Below are 27,850 nucleotides of genomic sequence, written 5' to 3' on the forward strand. Positions count from 1 at the left end.
TTGGTGGGGTATTCCAAGTTTGTGTTCCACACATGTTTACGTTCACCAGGGAAACCATTTTCCATTCAACACCGTAACGCTTTGTTGCACTTGCAGGTATGTTAACTTAATCATATTTAATTACGCAATGTTAATATAACACTATCTGTTGTGCGTTTTTAAAATAAAGATACATATATATAAAACTGTAATTTCACGTTTCAGGAGTTAGATCGAACCACGTGTTTACAACCGATAAGATACAACTGACAGCTGTACCGTATACGATACTGTTATGCACAACACTTTTGCATTGCAGATCAGATATGTCAACGATATATCCGGAATCAGCCAGATAATTCTGTTCATAACGACGAATTCAACGGGGATTTTTGTACAAATAGTCCTGATCACCTATTAATTAATTATAATTACCTATATATATAGCATATTTACGTTGCTATTATTACAGTGATATTATCAATGAAAACTATATTACAATAGTACATGTATGTACATACCATTTGAGTGTGACCAGCACCTGTGGCTATAATCATGCAGTCATCATCATGATAATATTTTAAGACTGTTAAAGAGAAACATTATAGTTATATATATAAAGTTAAACTCCAGTTTTATATTTACATGTGTAATGTTTCATCACAGGCTTACAAATGTAGTTATAGGGAGAAGGATTGTGATTGCAAATGCGTTTTGTCAACCTCTTGTATTGTGTATGTAAACAATATTGGACTTCACAAAATTATATATACTCCAATGCTTCTTATTAGTTTCGGGTTTTATTCCCTCGAAGGAATTTAGGCTTACAACATATGTAATAACATATTACATTACAAATAGTCATTCGCTCTACACTCTCTTTCTGGACTCATACCTATTAATATCTCTCACCAATCATACTCACTACATGTACATATATATACATAGATAAATATGGACAGATAGCATCATGATGAATGCTTACTAGAGACACCAGGAAGCTTACTGGCTGCTATATACATGTTTCTATGGTACATATGCTCTGATGCAGGGGTGCCGTCGGAATGACTATGTTGGTCACCCGTAGCCGCTCCGCCTAGCCCGGACCACGTGACAGTAGCCAGGTGACACGGGTCTGAAGCCAGTGCCTATGCATGTGTTACATGCACAAATGCGCACGCTGGGACAACCTGGTTACACACTCCCCCTCTTTACAAATTGTCTCCTGGCATTTCAGGAGTACTTCCAAGACAACATATACAGATATCTGAGAAATATGAGGCTATTGTTCTAGAACCAATAGTGTAAAAGATATCAACTGAAATGAACATGTATAATAATTATTCCTGTACAGTATTTGATAAATTCGCACCAGCTCAGGTATTTACTACATTTTACATGTACATGAAAAAGCATGACAAGTCTAACTGACTTTCACGATAGTCACTTTGGTCATGTACAGATTTATGTCAGTAGATACTGGTCTTGCATTATTGACTTTTATATCTAAGTCTTGCTCCTTGTGAAACTTTGTGATTTACAGTCGACCCCATCAGCATACGAAGGTTATTCTTAGGTGAAGATGAATTTCATGAATCTAAAACAATATAGGTAGTTAAAAGGAAAGAAAACATACCGAGCCTCGGGTTAGACAACCCAAAAACATCACCTCTCGGGTTGGAGATTTCTGTCACACCCTCAAAGTAGGGGAATATTCTATTATTCCATCCTCAAATGGATCTATGAAAACTATGACGGATGAGGAAAGTCCTGAGAACTTATTTGTCAGTTTGCTTCTTTCACAATGAACATGTACTCATAAGGCCAATCCTTAAAAAAGTTTGTTTGCAGTTTCAATTTTTGTTTAATTTATATAAAAACACTGTCATTGATTTTTTTTTTATCAAGAATATAAAAAAAACTGCAAATACATTTTTTACAATGTTGATTCCCTGACATCGCTCTTTATTTACTTCTATGGTAACAATTTAGGTAAAAACTTACCGGTATTTGTATTCTATTTTCAGATTCTGGTAGCCACCTGTAAAGATGTGGTCACTAACTAGAATCTACCATGAGTATAACTGGGTAATGAAAGATGCAACAGGTAAATATATTCTAGGCCAAAATTACATTGTATCAGCTGTGCTGTTAATTGGCAAGAATCAATCGGTTATCATAATTTCTTTTGTTTTTAATGTAAACTTTATTTATTTTACAACCATTACGAAAACAAGTTAGTACAACTTATATTAATCACTCTTGTTGGCCCCGATGTTAGCATGCAGGGGCTGTTCTTGTGGGAGAAAACCCACATCGTCGAGCAGGTGCATGACCCCATACCTTTTCACGTCCGATCGGGGAATTGAACCCCGGCCGCCTTGGTGAAAGGCATGTGCTAGCTATCCACTGCGCCACTCGACCACCAAACCGTAATTTCTTGCATACTGCCTGTGCTGTAGGCAATGCATACCAGATTCACTTCCAAATCAAGTACAATGTAGCTCTCACCTGTACTTAATTAGCTATATAAAAAAATGTTTGTAATCGATGCTTTTGGTTTTGATACACTTATGTTTTTTTGTTTTTTTTAATATTCCCTTGGGGATAATCCTTGAGGGGGCCATGGAGCCATTGACTTCCCAAAACTGAAATTGACCCCTCCATTTCCTTATTTTCTTTTAATTTTTTTGATATTGACTAAAAATTGACTGAAATGGCCCAATGCTCTCAAATTCGAAGATTTCCCCTGTATCCTCGATAATGCCATTCATTATTTTGATGTCAACTGCCATGACAATCACTTAAGTACTTTACTAAACACTCCACATAGACAAATTATAATGCAGTTACAGTAAAATGAACCCCCTTTTCATGCATACGTTCGATAACTAAATTGAAAATAAATATTTTACTGTCATTTTGTTTATGATTAAGATGTATATACTATAAAAACTGAGGGACATAGTTTTGACTATGACATCTGGAAATTAACCTGCATTCACATTTAAAAAACAAAACAAACATTTTCTAACATACTTTCTATCACACCTGGTCACTTCGGTACGCGATATGATTAAATGATAACCACCCTTTACCAGCTTTGAGACAATGAGCTATTATGCCTTAACCTCAAGCAATAATTACCCAAACCCGATGTTAATGCCGCGGGCTGACATATTAAGTGCTAACACCCTCACTATAGCCAGGTAATTATATACACAACATTTATGTATAATATTTCAGTGTGTACAGTAAAGTGTCGATAAATTGACAGGATTGTAAGATGACTGGATTAAAGGGCCAATCTATCCCCTAAAACACTGATTTGACTGCAAGACAACTGTATTATTGGTCAGTGGCGGACCCAGGGGTGTTGCCCTAGTTGCCCGGGCAACACCCTTTTTTCTGTGTCCAAAAATTACCTGGACTTAGGTTTTTGAAGATTTTCCTCTTTTTCATATGGGATTTTCTTTTAATATCAAATGCAACCATCCCATGAATTATGAATTTCTATGGCAAGCAGCAGTTTGAATATCTATATTCCTAAGGGTGCAGTTGCACAAACAAGGGGTCAACTACTTATACTCTAAACAATAGGGGATTAATCCTCTTTTGTTTATATATTAGTAGGGTCTCCAATCAGGTCAGTGATGAAGGCTACCTATACTAATCGTATTGTTCTAATGTCACGGTGTGGTTGGTGATCACCCTGTCCGTTGAGAGAGGATAAACCATCTGTTGGAATTAGGTATATATGTTAATTGTTATTTCAAAGGTAGAGTCCATTTCATGATAGATATAAACCTGTATTTTCACCTGTGGTTTCATGTACACATGATCACCAGGAGTGATTTATTATACCTATTAAAAAATGTAAATTTCAAAAATTTCAAAGACAATAAAAGCATCCACCTTTTTCATCAAAAGCCTGGCATGTATATATATCCTTTTCAACAAGTGTTGCCCTTGTAAATGTACATATGCATGCATACAAATTCACAATAAAAGACAAACAGTCAAATCATAATTCATATTTATGACAAAATAAATCAATATTGAATTGCCAAAATGCTCGCCTAAACTACATGCACATGAAAGGCATGACACAAACACCAACATTTAAACCAAAAACCAACATTTTTACCATTGTTTCAGAGGCCATCATAAAATATAAATACTCTATGTTATAAAATATAACCTGGAATAATATCGCAAACTCAGAAAACTATTCTATGCCTTATTCGATCTGTTTGACAATGGAAATAATGTCCGATAAATTCTAGCTTTCTACGCTTGGCAGTGCTTGAACAAGTTTAGTATTACATCTTCAGAAAAAAAAATCGCCTCGCTCTGCTCGGCAGGCAAATTACAATTGTCACAATCTCAGAAATAATGAAGTTCTATATATTGTTTGGTGCCAGAAAGTAGTATACCTGTGCAACCGCCATGACAATTATAATTTATTAGTTTTTTGAGTCTTTTTCTGAGTTTAAAATTTTGGGCAACACCCAAAATTAATTCCTGGGTCCCCCCTGTTGGTAGTACTATGCAGACATCTCTTCTGATTTCACAAGTAATATTATTGATCAAGCCCTAATATGTTTAAATTCATTCAATTACGAAGTCGAAGTATCAATGAACTTCATAATTTTTAATTAGTTTTATGCTCCAGGAAAAAGATTTGGAGAGCATGCTGGTACAATGTATATAAAATCACCATTTTGTTTGTGTGTCTGAAAGGTTCAGGTCATAACTTCTGATTGGCTGAAGATAGCTTCAGAATAGAATTTTAGGGAAATATGAAGGATGGGTAGACAGGGTATTGGGTATACCTTTATTGGGTCTGTGCGTTCATCAAGTTCAAGGTGACATTGAGGTCAAAGGTCAAAATCATTATCTGGGCCGTACTTTCTGACTCAATGAAAATTTAGCGATATATGTAAGATGGTAAGACAGTGTGTCACATACCACTTTTTGGTCTGTATGCCTTATAAGGTCAAGGGCACATTTAGGTCAGAGGTCAAATTCATTATCTGGGCCAATCATTTCTGTCTTTCCCAGGATAACTCAATGAAATTTTAGGGATATATGTAGGTCTGCATGCCCAAGATTATGGTCAAAATATTAATGAGGTCAGAAGTTAAATTCACCATAACTTCTGCCTTCCTGAAGTTTGATATGGTTCAATGGGATATATGTAAGGTAGAAAGGTGGTGTGACACATGGCATATTTTTGGTATGTGTGCCTAAGGTCAAGATCACATTGAGGTCAAAAATCAAATTTATTGTCCGGGCCATAACTTCTTTTCAGGGAGCAGATTTACCCCTATATTTAACACTATCGAGAGAGAAAAAGTAGAAAAAGTTATTTGTAGACCTGTCCATGCCTAAGAACGAGAGGTCCAGCATTTGTAGTTTACTGTATTTAATGTGTCCCCATGCAGTCGATGGCTTTGTAGAGGAGTCCACTAGTGCAGCCATTTTAATATAGAAGTGATTATAATATAAACATGGATGACAACATGACAACAATCAGCAACTTTGATGTTGACATGTCTTGTCAGCGTCAAAACAATGATGACAAATTGAAAAGTGCATAGGTAAGGAAATGCTTTGCGTCATTAACCGAATCAATGCTAACATATCGTATATTTATATGCATAGTTTGTCTGTCACAGTTGACTTTGCTGGTCACATATCATGATTACAACCCGTTACCTCGACATTAGACACTGTTGTGTGATCAGATGGCACATTGGATAATGCACTCGCCTTTCACCAAGACGCCCTGGGTTCAATTCTCTGATGGGACGCGAAAAAAATGATATGGGGTCACTTGTCCGGCAATGTGGGTTTTCTCCAGGTACTCTGGTTTCCTTCCACGCTAAGACCCCTGAGTGCCACTGCGCTATCCACTGTGCCAACCAACCACCCACATATACATGCCAGAACTCACGGCGTGAGGCAACATCTCACGGATTTTAATTCACCTCCGATAAAGTCCCACGGCGTGGAACATGAATTTATGGAAAGTCCTCAAACCATTTTCCTGTTGTTGTTAACTCGAAGTAAAATCTGCTTCCCCAGTATATCTCAACTATGTGATATTTTGTTTTATTAACTTTATCCTATTAAATGTATATAATCAATTTCAATTTATACAAAAAAAACCTGTCAAAGTCAAAATGAAGTTCCTTACTTAAAAAAATTGTGCTTTATTTCAATAATTTAGTTGAGTAAAATAGTCTTTTTGCCGTGAAAAACGCCGCGACTTTTTGCTGTGAAAAACGTCGCGACTAAAACCTCCCTTATTTTCACCTCAATTCCCTATGAGTTTTACAATCATTGGGAATTGAGGTGAAAATAAGGGAGGTTTTAGTCACTGATTGATCTCCAAGAATTCTGGCATGTGTGCACCCGATTGATGTCGTCAGATCATATCTGTTTTCTATATTTTATAGATATCAGCTGTCTTTTATTATAGAGAGGTTAAACATCCTTGTATTTCAAAATGTTATTGATAGATTATGTGTATATATATACATGTATGTATACATATATATACAATTGTCACATCAATATCAAAATTGACATCTTAATGTTGTATGTACACTGACCAAGTTATACATTTTTTATTTGCTTTTCATCACTTTCATTTTTAATGATGTTTTTTAAAATAGTAAATGTATTCAGATTCATGTCATGGCCATGTTTTTACTTCCCAGATCAGTGTCATCTGCAATTATAATGATGACAATGATAATTCGAGGTTATATACTGCTTTATCACAACCTAGTTCATAGGTGGTCTCAAAGCGATTCACAAATTGTTATCCCTGATTATAGGGCCTTTGCAAGCAGCTAATAACTTTCTCAACTCCCTTGGGAGCATACAGCTGGTGCTGCCATTTCAGCGCTCACAGCTAGCATTCAACAAATCAGAGACCTAAAGTAAATTTAGGTCTATGAACAAATCTAGCACTGCCCAACCACATATTCATCTATAGCTGATCATGAGTAGACTGGAACACGAGGAATAAAGTATCTTGCTCAAAGATACAAGGCAGTGCCGTGACTTGAACCTGCAATCCTTTGGTCACGAGCCCAGTGTCCTACCACTAGACTACCGTCCCTCCCAATTGTAAATTGTTTTCCCGATTTTGTGTTTTTTGTCATGCATTTATTTTCTAATACAATGGTGATTAAAACAGATAACGAAAAAAGATCCAGATAAAAAAGGGGAAGTGGAAGATTTTAAAATGTCCAGAGGTTGAATATAAATCTGGAAGATGTATGATTTTTATATTACCTTACATATACCTGTGATCTGTGTTAGAGTTAAGGCTTTATGCTACCTTACATATACCTGTGATCTGTGTTAGAGTTAAGGCTTTATGCTACCTTACATATACCTGTGGTCTGTGTTAGAGTTAAGGCTATATGCTACCTTACATATACCTGTGATCTGTGTTAGAGTTAAGGCTTTATGCTACCTTACATATACCTGTGATCTGTGTTAGAGTTAAGGCTTTATGCTACCTAACATATACCTGTGATCTGTGTTTAAGTTAAGGTTATAGTCTACTTTATCTATACCTTAGATAATATTAAAATCAAGGTTCTATATTATATTACATTAATTAAGGTTATATGTTACTTTATATACCTTTGACCGGTATTAGAGTTCAGGTTATGTGTTACCTTCATGTTTTTTTTGTACAGGATTTGGAAGCAAATATGAAACCACATTATTTATTTTTTATATTAAATGGCATTGATATTAAATTATCATTAATGTAGAGAATTTCTGTTTTCGTTCCAGATCCACGTACATCGGGATGGTTGTTGATGACATCACCCTGGCCGACGGTGTCTCTGGTGATCTTGTACCTTATCCTCGTCATACAGGGTCAGCGATGGATGCGGGACAGAAAGGCACTGGAAATAAAAAACGGCCTTATGGTTTACAACTTCTGTCTCGTTCTCCTTAATGCTTACATATTTTACGAGGTAAATCTCCGACATTTTCAGTTTGCTTTACTTGTACAATATTTCATATGTTCATTATAGTGAATGAGGAAATTATATTCTACGCGAAAATGTGTATAGTTAATCAATACCAAAATTGATGTACCAGTAAATTTGTAAAGTTTTTGTAAAAATCAACACTATGAAGTACCAGTGTGAGCTTATGTGGTGGTGTTTAGATTGTCGTCCCTCCAAGTTTTGCATTTAACTACATCTTAATATCTTGAACTAAATCAAGATGGTGTTCCTCAGAAACAGACGACATCACAAGTTAAGAACTTTTGATGGTGCCAAAATTTGAATTGATACATTGAAACTGTTAAAAATTCATGAAATTTTCTGTTATTTTATGTGTTTGACAGTTTTTGATGACATCATGGTTGAATCCTGCTTTTAATAAAGGGTGTCAAACCATGGATTATTCTACCAACGAACTGCCTCTCAGGGTAAGACATTGAGTATTAAAGTACACACGATATTTGCCAAAGTATCCCTTTAGGATACAGTTACACCTGCTGTTCAAGAGACTATGTGACCCTGAGTGCATACTGTATTCTATCGATAGAGCCATGCCGCTAAAGTATTGACTTGCAATATGAAACAAAAGTGGATGATATTATTTTCTCTCATTTCCTTGTGTGTAAGATAGAGCTGTCCAGGGTAAGAAAGGGGTGTAGGAAATTTCTATCTTACACCCCATTTCACTTGACGTGACGTCACAATGGCTCAACAATGACGTGATGTCACAAATTTGGAACTGTCTGATGCCGCATTGCGGAAAAGGCGACGGGATGTAATTAAAACCTTTTAAAAAAACAATACATTAACTGAACACGTTCGAAAGAGGTGATTAATTTTTCTTCCCAATGCAAACATGGGATATGCTAAACCTGGCTTGCTAATTTGTTTTCGTCTAAAATGTTCAGGGAAAAAATATATATTTTCAAAATGGTGGCCAGTTAAAACGCGTTTTCAATGGTTTCTGAGCTTATTCCTGTGGTTGGAATGAGAGAAAAATACTCTTTCATGCCCAAGGGTGTAGGATAGGGAAATTCCACCCTCGGGATTTTCAAATTTGGCAAAACCCGAAGCCTTAATTGAAAACCCCTCAGCATGAAAGAGTCTTATAATAATATCATCTGCTGGAGGTATTGTGATATGTTTACTTTAAAATGTTGATAGCTTTATCAATCATGTCACATATAATTTACTTCTCTAAAATTATTTAAAATAACTACAACTCATCCTTATTGGTTCCAACACAGTAAGTAGAAGCTACAGAATAGCATAATGGGATAATTCTATGTTATCTGCAATATTATTTCTGTTGTGAATGTCACACTAATTTCTCACTTACTCAGAGAAAAAAATCTCAATATTTTTTACCAGAACTCACTGAAATTATTTTACTTATTTCACTATTCTGCTCTGGAAAGTTATGGCATGTATGATTATACCTTTTTATGAAAAGTGAACAAAATTTACTGGAATTTATAACTATGGTATAAAGAATTTATAACTATGGTATAAAGAATTTATAACTAGGTATAAAGAATTTATAACTATGGTATAAAGATTTTATAACTAGGTATAAAGAATTTATAACTATGGTATAAAAAACCATCAATATTGTATTTGCAAAAAGATGTTTTCTCTAAAATCTGATTTTTTTTAATGTTATAATTATTTGAATACACCAGTATTTGATGACTGTATTTTGTTGCAAGTAGATATATCAAAGGATAGAAAAAAGTTATTAACGGGAATTTATTTCATTACTTCATTTGTTTTACTTTAATGGGAACTGTACATGTTGTGACAGTTAAAACATATTCTATTCAATACATCAAAACAATATATGTTGTCAGTAGGGTCTGTTTACATTTTGTTAATTAAATCATGCTACTTTTTGAACTCATTCACTCCTCCGGACACATTTGAACTCTTCCAATTCAATGGTTAGAATAGTTCATTTTGAAATTTCAGGGGTGAATTAGTTCAACTTCACAGCTTTAATTTTGTATTCTTTTCAGCTGGCAAAGGTATGCTGGTGGTACTACTTCTCCAAGATAATAGAATTCATGGATACAGTAAGTAAAATACAACTGATATTGAGTTCCATTCATTTATAAAATGCTGATCATTAAAAACCATATCCCTTGTATACAACTTTAATAAACTAAAAAGCATAGAGTAGTGGTACTTGATCCATAGGTTACTGGGATGAAGGGCTTATAAATCATATCAAATAATTTACCTTGACCCACATTCAAGGTCACAAGGGTCAAATGTGTTGAAATGCATTTCAAACAAATTATTGATATTCTAGCGTTATAAGTTTACTAGTGACAGTGCCAAATGGAGAATATTTGGTTAGATAATTGAGAAAAACACTAGATATTTCTAATGAACCACTGCACAAAAGAGGAATGGTATGAAATTCGCGTAAACATCGCTGCTTGAATTTCAATATGTATAGATCAAGTTTTACACAATTGTCACAAGCCAGTTAATTGCTTTATACAGACAGGAAACAACGCAGCTGGCATCTGTGTAGGAAGTGTTGGTGATCAGGAAGTACATGACTGATGACTCATGGTCTCATTAAACATTGATAGTTACTCTGGCTCAGCTGTGTATCTGTGGTCAGAGAAAACTGTTACCATGGTGATATATACTTCATAGTAACCATGACAACAACATCCCTGGGGTAGGGGATATAAACTCTAGCTAAACTGTGTATCATGGTAGTCAGAGGGCACTGTTACCATGTTGATACATTCTTCATTGTAACCATGGAAACAATGTCCCTGGGCTAGGGGATAGAAATTTGGGCTCAACTGTGTAACATGGTAGTCAGAGAAAACTGTTACCATGGTGATACATACTTCATTTTAACCATGACAACAACGTCCATGGGGTAGCGGTTAGAAACTCTTGCTCAACTGTGTATATAGGTAGTCGGAGAAAACTGTTACCATGGTGATATATATGCTTCATTGTAACCATGACAACAACACCCCTGGGGTAGGTGGATAGAAACTCTGGCTCAGCTGTGTACTTCAGTGTAATCATGACAATAGCTTCCCTTGAGGGGCATGCTATCTGTTTCACTCTTGTAACAAGAGACCCAGAGGGCCTGTATCGCTCACCTGGATACATATGCAATCAAGGCAAAATATTCTCCAAATGAGATCAAAGGAATATGCCGTACCTCAAGGCCAATCCTTGTAGCATATCTGTATTATATTTTTCATACCCAGCAATTTTAGGTATGGTTATGGGGTGGGGATCTCAACTGTTTCCAAGCTTTGACTCAGAAACAAGGTCCCCAGGGTTATGGCCAGACCCCAGGATCAATTCTAATATCGTGTTATGACCCAGGGGTTAAGTCTGCATTTCTAATATCATGACTGCATTGGTCTCTTTATGCCCAACAATTGTATATATAAAGTTTTGGGGTGGAGATCTTAACCATTTCAAATTTATGACCCAGGGGTTAAGTCTCCAATGGTGGGGCAGTCCCCAAGGCCATCCTGGAAGCATATGTGCAATCGTCTCTTTATACTCAGCAATTGTATATAAGGTTATAGGGTGGGCCTCTCAACTGTTTCCAAGCTGTGACTAAGAAACTAGGTCCCTAGGGGTTCGGTCAGACCCCAGGGTCTATTCTGATATCATGACTGCATTCATCTCTTTATGCCCAGCATTTGTATATATAGTTTTGGGGTGGCGATCTCAACATTTTAAAGTTATGGCCCGGGGACTATGTCTCCAAGGGGGGGGCCAGACCCTAGGGCCATCCTGGAAGCAAATGTGCATTCTTCTCTTCATACTCAGCAATTGTATACCATGGTTATATGGTGGGGATCTCAACCATTTCCAAGTAATACACTTTTTCTGGCCCCACCCCTTAGCCCGGGGGGTCAGCCCCATCATTTGTACAATTTTGAATCCCTGCCTCCTATGAATGCTTCCGACCAAATATGATCAATATCCATGGCATAGTTCTACAGAAGAAGTCGTTTATAGCAATATAGCCAAATTGCCCCCTTTTGGCCCCTCAGCCCCCTGGGGGGTCAGCCCCACCATTTGTACAATTTTGAATCCCCACCACCTAGGGATGCTTCCAGTCAAATTTAGTTGAATTTCAATCATTGGTTAAGAAGAAGAGGTTGTTTAAAGAAAATGTTGACAGACACAACGGTATGGCATAAGCTCACAGGTGAGCTAATTATAATAAATGCAGCAAATTAATTACCACAAGCATATGTAAAAATTGGCAAATCTTGTTATGAGAATTTGATTGTGATGAGTTGGAGAAAAACACATCAATGTCTTTGACAGTAGTTTGGTCATGGTGCTCATGCAGTGCCAACGGTTTTGTTTACAAAGGGACTGGGTTTTCCTTTTCAGAAAGCACATTCATCAGTAGCCTTACACTGTGTCTAGATTTCAAAGATATTTTTCAGGGGCAAGGAAGGGGTTGGGTCTTGTCTTGGGGGCCAGATAGGAATGGATTCATGTCCTGGGGATGAGTTAGGAATGGGGCCATGTCTTTGGGATCAGATAGGGATGAAGCTATATATCCTAGGTGCCAAAGAAGGTTAGAGTTATGGGTGCTGCTAGAAAAGCAAGTAATGTAGCCCTTCGAGGAGACATGGGTTGGAATTCATGTGAAGTTAACCAATTAACTGAAGTTTTTAGACTATATTTTCGTATAAAGAATTGTGATGATAGCAGATTACTGCAGACAATTCATAAATGGTCATGTTCTATTAGAAAATCCTGGGACTCTCGGGTTGATAGTCTGATAGCGGAGAAAAACTTGAGTGAAGTTTTAATACATCAACGTACAAATGTATGAAGGATATTAAGAATGTCCTGAGTTTTGAAGATGATGATAAGTGGCAGTTGTCTTTGTGGGATGACACAAACAATGTAAATGGTAATAAACTGCGTACGTATAGAACTTACAAGTATGAGCCTGTCACTAGCGATTGTGTAAAATCTGTACGTACATCTCAAATGTAAAAGTGTTTTTTTATTTAACTTTAGATGTGGTTGTTTGCCCCTTGAAATTGAATAAGGTAGGCATGCCCGACCTGTGATTCCTGTCAATAATAGGTTATGTAAATTGTGCAACAATGATGTAGAAAACGAGTATCATTTTTTAATGGAATGTATATTTTATGATGATCTTAGATCTGTAATTTTAACAAAAGCAAACAATGTATATGAATTTTTCAATGATATGAACAAATTTGAACAGTTCAGATATGTGATGTGTGAACCAGTTCTCCAAAAGACACTAGCTACCCAACTTTCTCTTATGTGGAGGAGAAGAACTATGTTTCTCCCATACTAAATTATGTATTATAATTAGATGTGCAGGTATGGGGTGGGGGATATATAATTTGTCGGTAGGGATAGGCCCAACCACTCTTGTATATCTCTTACCCTGTTGGGGTACACGGTATTATATATATATGCAAATTATAGTCCTGCTACAAATAAAATTTTATCAAGCACAATTGTTTTTACAAAGACTGGTTAATAACATTACATGTCTGAAGATAGTAAATAGTGTGATTGCTCTAATATAATTATAACGTGTCTAATAAGTCATTTTGGCTGTGATTTTATGAATACTATGTTTTTGACACGAAAATAAAATATTTGAACCTTTAACCTTTGAACCTTGTCCTAGGGTCCAGAGAAGGGTTTATATCCTGGGGGCAATTAGGGATTCATTTATAGGCTTGTGGTGGGACAGGGATTGGGTCATGTTCTGGACGCAAGGTAAGGATGGGGGCCATGCCCTGGCCATGGAGGCGAGGTAGGGATGGGTCATTTCCTCCTTATTGAGAGATTTTGTTGAAGTATAGTTTTTTCTACTTCTTTTGTTCTCAAAAAAAATTGGGACCAAATTTCTTCACCTGTTGATATGTAGGTGTATAAATTACTTTGTCTGTTTGTCCTTATAGTGAAAAGCTTGTGTCCAACATATACCTATATATTCTTCCTATTTTAACAGTTTTTCTTCGTCCTGCGTAAAAAGAACCAACAGATATCCTTTCTACACGTATACCATCACTCTACCATGCCTCTACTCTGGTGGATTGGAGTCAAATTTGTACCTGGAGGGGAATGTAAGTTTGTACTCAAGACAACACTATTGGGTGAGATTGTACAATTTAGACATTCTGTTTTTCAAAACAAGACTGAATTTGTGATTAATAGGATATTTTGATACATGTATAGAGCTTGAGTATTGAGTTTAGAAATGTTTCAAAGAAAAATCTATTACTCTTTTTTCCATCAGATTTCAAATGCAACCAATATTTTTTTTAATATCGGATTGTATCTGTTTAACTGACTGAGGCAATGTTGCCGCTGGCAAATCATACCACCTCAAGAACAGACGAATTATTCTACAAGCTTGCCCTGAGGGTCTTTTGTGATCTTGTAATTTGAGGTATACGGTACCTATGGTATGCCTTACTATGTTCTACTCTTTTGAAATGTGGTATTAGTTTGCATATAAATAATCTAGACATTTTGCTATATTTAGTGTTGCATTTGTATATAGTCTGTGTCATGTTTTACCAAAATTTTGGTTCAGTGGGTGGAGAAAAAAAGTAAAATCATTATACAAGTATGTTGGATATGGATTTCTACCACCGGGTGGAAAATTTGGTGTCAGAACCTCGGCAAAGACTCGGTTTTTACCGAAATTCTACACCCTCCTGTAAAATATCTGTATCTGACAAACCTACATTGACTCTTTTATTAATCTTCAAAGGACAAGTTACACCTGAAACCAATCAAATAGCTTACTACTAACCTCTGAATTTGTCTGGCACATTCCAAGTATGCTAAAAAGATATTTCTATCCCTTGCATTTCACCCCTGAAATTTCATAATTAACTATTCCAACCTTTGAATTGGAGGAGTTCAAATGTGTTTTCAGGGGTGTACTCATTAAATAACATTACACATGTACATGATGTATTCATAATATGCATAGTTTCTCTGAAAAAGAAGTAAATACAACTATCATGTATTTTAACATTTAGAAATTATTTAGATAATTAATTTATTAATAGCCACAATGTTTATGTAATTGCTCATTTACATTTACACAGCTTACCTGTCTGGGAGTATCAACAGTTTTATCCACATCCTAATGTATACCTACTACTTCCTGGCCGCCATGGGGCCTCACATGCAGAAGTTTCTGTGGTGGAAGCGATATATGACAGCTCTACAGCTGGTAAGTGTGTTTCAGGTATAGAATGTGAGCTGATCTGGGGAATTTCTGGGTCTATTTTAGAGGGTATCAATAAAATCTCTAACCTGTAATATAGCAAGATTGGGTAATCTCAATCAAGGGCTAAGATTCTGTAACATAATCCCAACCGAGGCATAAGCTGAGGTTGGGATGTTACAGAATCTCGTCCAAGAATGAGATCACCCTATCTCCTTAAGTTACAGGTAAAAGCAAAATTCTCAGACCATCCAGTTAAAAAACCTCTTCAATTTCACCAGAGTCTAAAAGTATCCCATCAGTGGCCTCATATCATTTGGACTCTTCATTGCTAAAGCTACAATTGAATGCTTCCACGTAAAAATGTAGTCCATCCTTACAAAGAAGGAAATGTATTCCACAGTGTAGATCATATTTTATCTACAAAATTAGGAATCTAACAGCATCAAAACAGTACATATAATGACCAAATAGAATATTTATAATGAGGATTGTCATCATCAGGATGTTTGAAAGCATAAGCAGGTGGATGAATACATCGCTGCGTGAAAATTCTGCAAAATGTCACGTAAAGGTGCCAGACAGATTGAACAAGAAAGAAAAAATCTAGCACAGTGTATCACAAGAGATATCCCTATCTAAGGTGGGAGAAACACCTATCAATCCATTAGCATTGGTGTTAAATACTCAAAGGTATTCAATAGAGTAAAATCACCACCAAAGGTTAAAACCCAAAAAGAAAGAATAGAAAGTTTGAGAATCAACTTCTTATTTACAGTTTACATATTTTGGCTAGCTAGGCACAGTTTCAGCAGAATTAAAATGAGCACCGCAAGTGAAGCATAATACGCCCGCAACAAGTTGGTGGAAGTTGGTGGAATGTGTATCTGTGCAAAGTAGATACATGCACATGTGTAGTTTGCTCTTTGGCTTGTTTTTATCCTGTGGGACAAGTTGCGGGCACAAACTTCACACTACAAGAAAGTGTTATGCCAAGGGGAAAAAAAAAATAACTAGGGAAGGGCCATAACTCTTGTAAAAATTGACACAGGATCAAGATTTGTTGCTATGCAAATCTTTATAGGATAAGGTATGACACATGCGAAGTTGTATATCATTTGTTTAAAAACTGCAGGACACAAGAAAGTGTAAATGGACAGACAAACAGACAGGCAGACGGGATCATGATAGCATTATATGCTCTGTTTCACAAGCATATGAAAATAACGTGTAATACTCGGATTACTTTTGGATATTATGAGTATATGCATGATATTATGTTAAGTACTGACCAATTCCCAAACTTGTTTTTACGTAACAGATACAGTTCTGGTGGATCTTCGGTCACGCACTGTATTCGCTCTATTTGAGCTGCGGCTATCCTAACGGGTACAACGTGGCTTTGATCTGCTATGTCATGTCCCACATCCTTCTCTTCTCCAACTTTTACTACCGAACCTACACCAAGAAGGCACAGTCCGGCAAGGTCAAGGCCCGCAAGGATGGGGCCCCCGACAGGGTCATCAAAGGGGCACATAACGGGGTATCTAACGGAAATATTAACAGGTGAGAGAATTTTACAATGGTCTTTATTTCTACCATAATTAGGTCATCATTTGAACACCCAATGGGATGTTCAATAGAAATACCAACAAGGGTTACAGTTTTACATACCGGTATGTTTTTATTAAAAATGTTAATTTAGGGATATGATGATAAAGAAGAAAATTCATATCTTACCGCTGATATTTGCGTGTAACAAACTTAAATACTTAATCTGACAGTTTTGCCAACAGTCGGTCACCTATCTAAAGAATAGAATTAGTGGTCAGATAAGCAATGATATCAGACAAACTTTATGTAGCAAGTAAGGGAGGGGGGGGGGGGGCTGAATTGAAAGGAAAAGAACCATTTATGAAGTAATATGATGTATTTATAATATAATGCATGTAATCATTATGTCTTGTACTTCTATTTCCATTTTATCCTTTATTCCAACTCCAATAAATTTGAACTGTTTAATAATATATACATTCAAAGTCATAAAGTTGAAGGAACAATAGGATTCATAACATATACTTCTCTCGCAAAGATGTGTTTTGTCAAAATTATGAGGGAATTAATATTGGTTTTTCTTTTGTATTGCAGTAAACATGATGAGAATTGAGGACCTTGAACTGTACTACTGGTATTGTGTGAATTTATTTATTGTGAGAAATATCTGTCCTAAGTGAGTAGTTAATGTTTTGTGTGAGATGCACTTGTTCTTTGTGAGAATTGCCTGATGGCACGTGTGAGATGTTACCAGTTCTGTGTGAGATGTACCAGTTTTGTGTGAGATGTACCAGTTTTTGTGAGATGTACCAATTTTGTGTGAGATGTACCAGTTTTGTGTGAGATGTACCAGTTATGTGTGAGGTGAACCAGTTTTTGTGAGATGTACCAATTTTGTGAGATTTGCCAGTTCTATGTGAGATGTACCAGTTCTTTGTGAGATGTTACCAGTTCTGTGTGAGATATACCAGTTCTGTGTGAGATTTACCAGTTCTGTGTGATATGTACAAGTTTTGTGTTAGATTTACCAGTTCTTTGTGAGATGTTACCAGTTCTGTGTGAGATGTTACCAGTTCTGTGTGAGATATACCAGTTCTGTGTGAGAATACCTTTCCTTGGGATTGGACTATCAGAAATTTGCTTGTTATTTGTATTACATTTATAGGGTGATACCAACATGAAGATTAATAGAATCCTTCACCCCTTTGGGGCTGAGATAGGGGAATCTCAACCTGACGGGGAAGATTCTTAAGTTGCTAAACACAAGGCTCTGCAGAATGTTTGGCAACTCAAGATTTTTTTCCCTGAGGCTTTAGGTTCCCAATGTTACCACAATGGGGCGAATGATTCTTTTTCTCTTATCCAGTTCTCCATATCATGTACATACTGCAGTGTTAACATAACAGGCTAAATTAAGGGTTGACGTGACGTTGATGGGTTGTTGACGTGACGTCATACCATTGTTATGAATAGGGGAATCCCCCGTCTCAACCCTAGAGTGAGACACCGGTAAAAGTGTGGATACACCTGTCCAGGGTGATAGAAAACCTTTTCAACTACGGGTATATATATCATAAAATTATACTGCACAACATAAATTTTGGCTGTAGAACCTGAAATTTAATGGTTTACAATTTAGAATTTGGTGCCTTATAAGGTCAATAAACACATTATATGCTCTATATTAGTGCACAATACGTGATGGATGGCATCTTAAAAACATATGGTTTACCAAGAAATTTTCGCAGCAGTTACATTTTTGCCTTTTTCACCCTCCCCAATATAGGGTGAATTTATTATGAAAGCAAATATTTGAAACACAACATCCAATATGTAGTTATTTTAAATTTGAAGGGTGAAATTAACATGCATTTCATCGCCAAAAGATGAATATTCGACCGGGCGAAAGTTTTCCCGTCATTTTTGCTGCATGAGTTATGATTCAACATATTGTTGTTTTATTTGAGATTATGACCGGGTGTGCATTTAGTTAGCTAGTATAAAAGAAACTGCTCATCTCACCTACTCTTAACCAGAATGTTAATGTTTCTCTCTTCATTTTGACTCATGGTTGCCATGCAACTATAATGATAACAATATACAATGTATATCATGTCTGAAGCTGCTCAATGTTAGTTAGAAAGAGAATGAAGTTTGAAATTTTTGACCACATTTTATTCAACAGTTAAACTTTGTCAATTTAAATTTTGACAATCTAGATGTGGACCAGCCAAAATGCCAAAGTAAACCTTCTATAAAATCTCCCATAATACGTTATCAGGTTTGAATTAGTGTGGGTCAGCCAATCAGATTGTGTTTTCATGCACATGTCTAAATATTTCAAAGTTATGCTGATATTAAGATAACTGTCAAGTGCCTAGAACCATTTAATTTTTTTGTAGTATTCACCAAAGTATAAACAGCTTTTTTCGGCTTTCATGATCACTAAGTCGTCGAGCAAACCAAGCTGCCCTGCCGTTCAAAGTTCAGGGGTTCGTATACTATGAGATATGACAGTAAAACAATGTGCCTTACCGTTATAGAAAGTCTGCAAGCCCCAAAACCAAGCTGCCCTGCCGATCAAAGTTCAGGGGTTTGTATACTATGAGATATGACAGGGAAACAATGTGCCTTAACATTATAGAAATTCTGTGAACCCCAAAGCCAATCTTACATGTGTCAGAGCTTATAAAAAGGCTCCAAATTAATCCAGATCACTTCAAGTACTTGTGTCGTTAACACAGTTGAAGTGAAATTTGATCCACCTGTTTTTGTTAGTTTGTGCATAAAAGCTCTGTGAGTACGTGTACAGGAAACTGATGAATAGTGTACTCTTATTCAGCCTTCGAGCCATCATTTATTGGAGGGGAAGCATTTTATCTGAAAGGTGAACAGTTTTTAAAAATCTGTTTAAAAATACAAATTTCAGTCTCCAAGCACTTATTGCAGAAGAACCATTTAATCGGAAAGGTGAACAGTTTTTGAAATTCTGTCTAAAAATATAAATTGAAAGTGAAAGAAAATGGTATCAGTGACCTTATAATTAATATGTGTTTAATGACATTGCAAGAACTCTCTGAACTGCTGTCGTGTTATATGTTTCTCGGTTGCTGTTTTTTTATATTTTTTCTTCGATGTGACTTATCTTTTTAACAGTTAAAGACAGGTTCAATATGTTTTTGATACGTGTATTTTTATAAGCATTTTCATCAATATTTTCATGTTATGAATTAAAATCACCTTACTAAAATATGGGTGTGAACTGAACAGGGACCATGAGATTTCTATGCATGGATACAGGAAGATTCCAGCTCACATTTGTAGTATATATATATAAGTAGGTAGTATTTGCCTAAGCATCTATATATGGACAACAAATACACATTTTCGTACAGTGTAGCTATATTTATATTCATGTTGATTGAATTGAATCAATGATCAATCAATGGTGTCATTTTTGAAAAAATCCCAACCTTTTTGATGATGGAAAAAAACCTAACAGAACTATTTTGTTCTTTCCAATAGAAAAATATTGCCAGAACTGATTGAGTCTTTTAATTTAATTGATGTGTTTTTCAGGTGCAACGCATGTGTAAACAGAATGTTATAAAAGCACGCCATTGTTTAACACATGCATGGCTAGTACATATAAACTATCAATTAATCTGATACTCTCCCTGTGCCTTTCTGAGTTTGATATTCCTATTTCTAGTCTTAAAGTATAACAGCTCACTTCCAGTAAATGGGAAAAAAGTGCAATTTGTAAGATTTTAGAATCATGGTTTTTACCTAATAAATATTTGTGTAATAATCTTCATATTTTATATATATATCTTAAATAAAAATATAAGATATATATATGAAAATGCCTTATAGTCAATATCATAAACAATACTTAATATATATGTACTTTTATAAACAAATGTCAAAATCAATTTGCATTTGTAGATACTCTCTGTGGGAAAATGTGGTAGGCAAAAATGGAAAATTCTACATATAAATGAATCAAGGAATGTGACATTTCTGGGTAATGAAGGTAAACTATTAAAGATGGCCTAGAAAAAATTCAAAACTTTTCAAAGAGTAGGATATTTTTTAATACAAACAGATCTGTAACCATAGTGACTAATATGTCCTTCTGAGATAGCCAGATAAGCAATAAATATACTACTGTATATTACAGTAAGGTCTGTCACCATAGCAACCAAATGTCTTTCCGAGACATAATAAAAGCTGTAAATATAAATAGTATACTTATGTTACAGATGAGGTCTGTTAGCATAGCAACCATTATCTCCCTTTGCGAAAGACATAAGCTATTACATAATGTAAAAGAAAGTTTGGTTGATTGTTTTTAACATGATTGTGTAGTATTTATTAATGTCACTGTACCCAAATTGGGACAGTACCCAATAACGGGACACTTGTGGGAAAACGGCCCAAGAAACTGTCATGCAATGCAAAGAAGTAATTTTATGTATGCAGGTTTCATTTGATAAAACTTTTACGACAATTTGACTGTATAAAAGCTTTATTGGCTGCTGATTATCGTTACATGGACAATTTAAAGGTAAGAATAATTACCAAAACAAAACTTTCCTGATTTATGTGCCCTGCGATGCTATTTATTTCAATATCATTTTCAAAAGTCTATTTTATCAAAACTTATGCTAGTTTGGAGAAGATATTTAATCAGAAGCTTCGTTGACTCTAAAATACTTCAACTATGCATATTTTTCTGCCGATATTGATCGTTGCCGGTTCAAGCCTGATAGTATTTTGCATTCTATTTATAGAATCACGTGCCCGAAATATCAACTTGTAATAAAAATGAAAGGGGATACATGTAGTAACTATTTATGAAAAAGGAACAAACCTTTGATATTTATCTAAAAAGTGTCCCAATTTGGGTACATTATTGACATTACTTAATTATGATGTGTTAGAAAAAGTAATATTGCCATAAACCACACCTCCGTTTCCCATGGAAGTGAAATTTGGAGTAATATTTTACTACAATATCATATTGACAACATATCTGAACTTTGAATTTTTAGTCCCTATTCAAGATGTTTAAAGTTCAATGCTGTGATTATTTAATTTATTTTCTTTGATTACATATCAGGTATATGCTATATTTTGTACATCTTTTTGATGACTGTTCTTATTTTATTCACCGATATAATTTTTCTCTCTGTTTGTCTTTTTTGCAATAATATTCTAATGTAATATCCATCCAAACATTGGTGACGATTCGCCGAATTGATTTATTTTTATTTTTTAACAAGCTGTTTTATTTTAAATAGCTGAACATGCATGTGCAGTTTGAACACATTTACTGCTTGACATTTGATGTAACTGAGGGCAGATCTAAGCCTTCACCTTGTGTGGAACCCAAATTTTGTTTAACCTTATCTCAGATGCACTTCCTGTGAAATCCATTAACTTCCATGAGAGATATATTTTCATCAATTTTTTTCGGCACCTAATTTATCATATGTGTAGATAATTTATCAAGTGTGACTATAATGAAATATATACCAGGCACTTGAGATTAACAAAATGTCTGCCCCCATCCAAGAACAGTCAAACCTATGTTAAGAGACCATCCATGGGAAGTCCAAAAAAAAGTGGTCTCTTTATGCAGGTGGTGTCTTAATACAGGCTCGAAAACAATGAAATCACTACCATTGGACATAACAAGTGGTCAATTAACACAGGTGGTCTCTTAATACAGGCTCTATACAGAGAAATCACTATCGGGACATTACAGGTGGTCCCTTCACACAGGTGGTCTCTTAATACAGGTTTAATAAATAATGAAATCACTACTATGGGGATTACAGGTGGTGCCTTCTACTATGGGGATTACAGGTAGTCCCTTCACACAGGTGGTCTGGTTTGACTGAATTTACCTTGGGAAAGTGTCCATACTGCTCAGTGCTTGAAATATCTATTTTACCATACTTTTTTGTTTCCAAAGATTATTTAAAAGTTTACATATGACATACATTTTTCTACTTTTCATAACCTTCCTATGTTTCTTGCATAATATCTATCAAACATATTGTGATCATTTAATGTGTTAGTCAAGTTTGTTATTCATTGTGATGATACTGTTTTTATTTAGATAGCTATACATACACGTGTTCCATGGATATATTACCTCATTCCCCCCTGAAGACACATTTGAACTCTTCCAATTCAAAGCTTGGAATAGTTCATTATGAAATTTCAGGGGTGAATGAGTTAAGTGTGTTATGATGTGTATTTTGTAGAGTATGAATATTCGAGACTTTTGTTTTTGTTGCACCATTACTGTGGGCGTTTATCATGATTTTATTTTGTGATGACAAGCTGCATCAGAAATGAGTGTTTATAATTAAGTATTCTTGTATATTTAGTTTAAACTTTATTTTATTATCGGTATAATATTCCAGTAATACAAACATGATACACATATAGGATTCAAAACAATTACAATGTACTTCTGTTAAACTGTCTCCTTTTTTGTAAAACGGTAATTGGACGGCACTGACGAATTTTATGGATATTGTACATGTGCGTTCCTATCTGAAAACATTATAATAGGTTACATTCGATTATAAAGTATACTACCAAGTATGATAAATTCAGTACGGATGGTAGCAATATAAATACAGATAGATAGAATGAAATTTATCAGTTTAAACTAAGCTTATATACATAAGCTTCATTTAAAGGCATTCGGCAATTGCCATATTTCACCAACAGATTTTGAAAAGTACATACAGACATTTAGATACCATTAATATAATGTTTTGAGTGTTCTGGGTCCAAAATAATAGTTTTCTATTACATGCAATGAATGTTATATTGCAGCAGATTGCTTTTGAATATTTCAATGAAGGAGCACTACCAGATTTTCTTCCTATAACTTTAATTTCCTTTTGTTTTATATATGTCAGATTTTCTGTCTTTTTTTTTAATTTTAAATTTTCAAAAAAAATATCTATTTTGATATTTCTTTAATATCAATGCTGATTACCAAGAACTGTGTTCTGAAATTGAATAATGTGAAATACATTATAGATAAAAACAGGACAGATGATGCATTAGGTGTTTGAGAAAATCCGAATATACATTTATACTTTTAGTGTGTGATTTTTTATTAACCTTTCACAGATTTTTTTTTATTAGATCATTGGGGATTATTTTTGGAATCTGTTTCTCAGTTTATATTTTGTCATAATGTGTTTAAGATTTGAAAGTTTTTTGTTAAAGATATAGGAGCAATGATCAACACTTTTTATGTTATATTCCAAATTGTTATCTCATCTTGCGTAATGTGACATTATATTTATGCAGCCCTGAAATTGTTAGTGAAGTACCGGGTAATAGCATTCCTGTAAAGGGAGATAATTCATGTTTCACATGAATGGTTTACCATTCTGCTCAGTAAACATGTATAAAACCTTGTCATTTTTAATTGACCGCATTTGATATGTATTTCATGTGTATTTATTATTTATTGAAAAGAAATAAATTTCATATTTATCATACTATCATTTTTCTGAGTTACTTTTGTACCAGATATACATTGTATATTAAGGAACGATCTGTGTACTCAGTAGAGCTAGTTTCATCTGGCCCTGACACAAGACTTAGATATTATGATGGATAGATGTCCTTCACCAGACATCTATCTGTCCAATTGCCTGGTGTCAGGGCCTGAGGAATCTCTGGCTATCAGGACAGTAGAGCCGGTTAAAAATTCTCAAGTCTCTGTTTAATTTGTAACCTGTAAATGTAACCTGTATACTTCAGCAAGAAGGTTTATACATATACATCAATAATACCCCTGGAATATAAATCAACACTGATAAAACTAAGAATAATCTGATGTTTAGTCAAGAGGTCCAAAGGGCTTGTATCGCTCACCTGGATATTTGAGCAATCATGGGGAAATATTCTCAATTAAAGTACTTCTGCAAATATTTCCATTAATTGATCAGACTCCTTGGCTTAAGAATGTTCCAGACTAAATGAAACTTTATATTTCTCTATCCCAGCATGCTACTGGTAAAATATCATCACCCAGGGCCTCCTGATATTGCGAAAGAAGTTGTTTAAATATATTTACATATCTGACCCCAGTGACTGAAAGTAGATCAAGGTCATTTATTTTGGGAAAGTTTATAGCACTCTGTCCTAGGTACCTACTGGCCAAGTATCCGTACTCTGGGCCTCCTGGTTATTCTGAAGAAGATGTTCAAAGGTTTTTAACACATTTGAACCTTGCAACCTTGCAAGAAGGTCAAGGTCATTTATTTGAAGTAAGTTTATATCACTTCATGCCAGGTACCTACTGGCCAAGTATTATTACTCTGGGCCTTCTGATTATTCAAAAGAAGTTGTTTAAGGGTTTTTACATGATTAAACCCTGTGACCTTGAAAGTAGGTCAAGGTCATTTATTTTAGGTACCTACTGGTCAAATATCATGGCCCTGGGTGACCTCTAAAATAGCACAACTAGTGACAAAAGCCCAACATGTGCTGTTGATATATATGTAAACAGATTCAGTGTAAATATCAAAGATACGCTTAGTTCTTGTTTGGTAGAATGACTGTTCCGATTTTATGTAACGGATCTGAGAACTCTGGCTGCGAATTTGTAAAGTGTATTGAAGAGGTAAACTTGAAATTGTATCTGTACAAGTAAAGCAACATGATATGGTGAACCAGGCAGGTACCCTCTTCACTTTAATTACATGTTTAACCTAATTAAATACTAGTTAAAACTTATTGACATGTCAAGGCCAAGATTTCCGAATGCATGTTTCTCAATGTTACTTAATATTGATGGAGCCGGAAGGATGACACGGGCTTCTTAAGCTTACGTTAGATCTGTTCTGAATGAACTAGGTTTTGGACAAGCATGGGTTGAACAAGGAATTGAAAATGCAGACTATTTTCTTGAAAATGGTGAAGCAGAGACTGAAAATATTTTGAAGCTACAAACTAGTTATAAAATAAATAACATTAATCAAATGGCATATCAGCATCACGCTCACTACAAAATGAATACACAATATTTTTTATTTTGAAATTTTTATTATAAATCTGTTTCATTTATGATATCTTGATAAACAATATCAGATTCCAGCTGGAAAAAAAACCTTGCATAGAGCATTTAACTACAGTTAAAACAAAGGTGAAATACAGGTAAATACTGCCAGTCCTATCCAGGCACCGACTCCTTTTAACAACATTTTCCCTAATGTGGAGGAATCGAGAACAAGCTGGAGGAGGTGTTGCTTGGGCAGTGTAATACAAAAGAATCACCAGTCAAGAAATAAAAATATTCGATTCAGCTAAGCTTGTCATGATCGGAATAATCTTAATGTGCACATCAATTGCAGTGCGCACACCAAACGGATCTGGAGGGGTGTTACCTTATATCTGCAGCATCGCCTCGTCAATCATTCGTCCGGAAGACGGAAGAATTTAATTAACTCATTTATAAACACGCATAAATGTGCTGTTTTGCTAATTCACAAAACCCAGTGATATATTTCATTCCTGACCTAGTCATGTTTGTGAGAATTACGAGTATATGCTTGTATGGCACCTCGAATGTTTTGTCACTATATTATAAGCATGGTGGTTATTTTTATCTTCATATTCTGCTTCATCTTTGTCTGTTGGTTAAAACCATATTATGGACCTTTCTATCCTTCATGCATCAAGACACACTTTCTTTCTCCCTTACAAGATTGTCTTTTGGTAGTTTAGTTCTTTTTAGGACCCCAATCACCCCCGAATTTGTTTGGTCAGCCTCTGTCTATGGGAGCTTTGCTACTACGATCTCTATGGCCACTACACGCTCTTCCACCGGCAAGTGTTTAGGTGTGATATCAGTGAAGAACAAAATAAAAATGTCTACCCTACATCAGATAACACTAGTACTCCATGCATATTCTGTACGCCCGAGATCCACCAGCCAGGCTATCCATCACATTCATGATTGTCAATTACACTGGTTCCATTTGGTGGAGTGAGGCTATTTTTGAGTTAATGAAAAACACCAACTTCGTGAGCCAAGGGTGTTCAATACGATACTCTCCTAAAACGGAGAGTATCCTATTGAACACCCTTGGCTCGCGAAGTTGGAATATTCCTAGCGCTTCAGCAACAGGAATATAATTTAGAATCAAATAAGGAGCTAGCTATATATAGTTGGATATAAATTATAATTGTATTTACATTTCCTTTGTAGATAGTCTAACAAAAGCAAGAACCATTTCATGTGATAATGTGAATGTTTTTATATCGGGTTTCTTCAGGTTTTGCATTCAAACTGTTTGAGTTTTTGAGGTACCAATCATGATGTGAGGTCAAATTCAGATTATGATGGAGTTCTTGTATGGTTTCTGATGGACATTTGCCGCCTTGGGGAACTGGTAGCCAGGGAAAGCACGATCATGTTCCCACAAAAATGGCTGTTCAACAAATTCAATTAGCAGTTTGTATTAAATATAATTTTAAACCGAAGAAAACAACATAGAACATTTGAAATATTTTTCGTTGTTGTTTTGAACGTAAATATTGTAAGTATTGCTAGGCATCTTTTTAACACAACATCATATCAGATGGAAGATCAAATCAAAAAGGCATCAAAATGACATCCTTTTCTCCAGATTTTTTTTTTGTAGAAAGTGTCAACCAAACTATTTCATTCGTTATAAAAATATGTGGTAACAGTTTTATTTAGAAAAGAATATTTCGGTCTTAACTTTAAAAATCGTTATGTTCAATTTTATTGATAGTTAGTGCTCATGATCATTTCACATTTGGAATTTTATACAGATGCTGTAATGTTAGCAAAAAACATACTTTCATTTTCAGATATGATAACGGTAGAAAAAAAATCCAATGTAAATTTATTGACAACTGATGGTACTGCCGTAAATAATCATTATCTGTGACAAAATATTTCGTTACATGTTAACAATCACATATTTTGAACGTTTGTTAA

General features: G+C 35.2%; 1 protein-coding gene across 1 annotated transcript; it reads left to right on the forward strand.

Moving 5' to 3' along the window:
* Positions 1 to 25: 25 nt before the first annotated feature.
* LOC110445441 (elongation of very long chain fatty acids protein 4-like) lies at positions 26 to 18,036 on the forward strand. The gene is made up of 9 exons (XM_021490076.1): positions 26 to 96; positions 2,007 to 2,086; positions 7,804 to 7,991; positions 8,372 to 8,455; positions 10,043 to 10,099; positions 14,047 to 14,161; positions 15,158 to 15,285; positions 16,601 to 16,845; positions 17,428 to 18,036. Exons 2-9 carry the CDS (start codon positions 2,029 to 2,031, stop codon positions 17,444 to 17,446), a joined length of 894 nt encoding a protein of 297 aa, XP_021345751.1. The 5' UTR covers positions 26 to 96; positions 2,007 to 2,028; the 3' UTR covers positions 17,447 to 18,036.
* Positions 18,037 to 27,850: the final 9,814 nt, after the last annotated feature.

This window comes from Mizuhopecten yessoensis, unplaced genomic scaffold (assembly GCF_002113885.1).
Source record: "Mizuhopecten yessoensis strain PY_sf001 unplaced genomic scaffold, ASM211388v2 scaffold2307, whole genome shotgun sequence".
NCBI lineage: Eukaryota > Metazoa > Mollusca > Bivalvia > Pectinida > Pectinidae > Mizuhopecten > Mizuhopecten yessoensis.

Bases quoted from the DNA above. Each gene is read 5' to 3' on its own strand.
- LOC110445441 (XM_021490076.1), top strand. From the start codon at position 2,029: ATGTGGTCACTAACTAGAATCTACCATGAGTATAACTGGGTAATGAAA. The intron at 8,456-10,042 runs GTAAGACATTGA...TATTCTTTTCAG, and splicing joins CCAACGAACTGCCTCTCAGG to CTGGCAAAGGTATGCTGGTG. The intron at 14,162-15,157 runs GTAAGTTTGTAC...ACATTTACACAG, and splicing joins ATTTGTACCTGGAGGGGAAT to CTTACCTGTCTGGGAGTATC.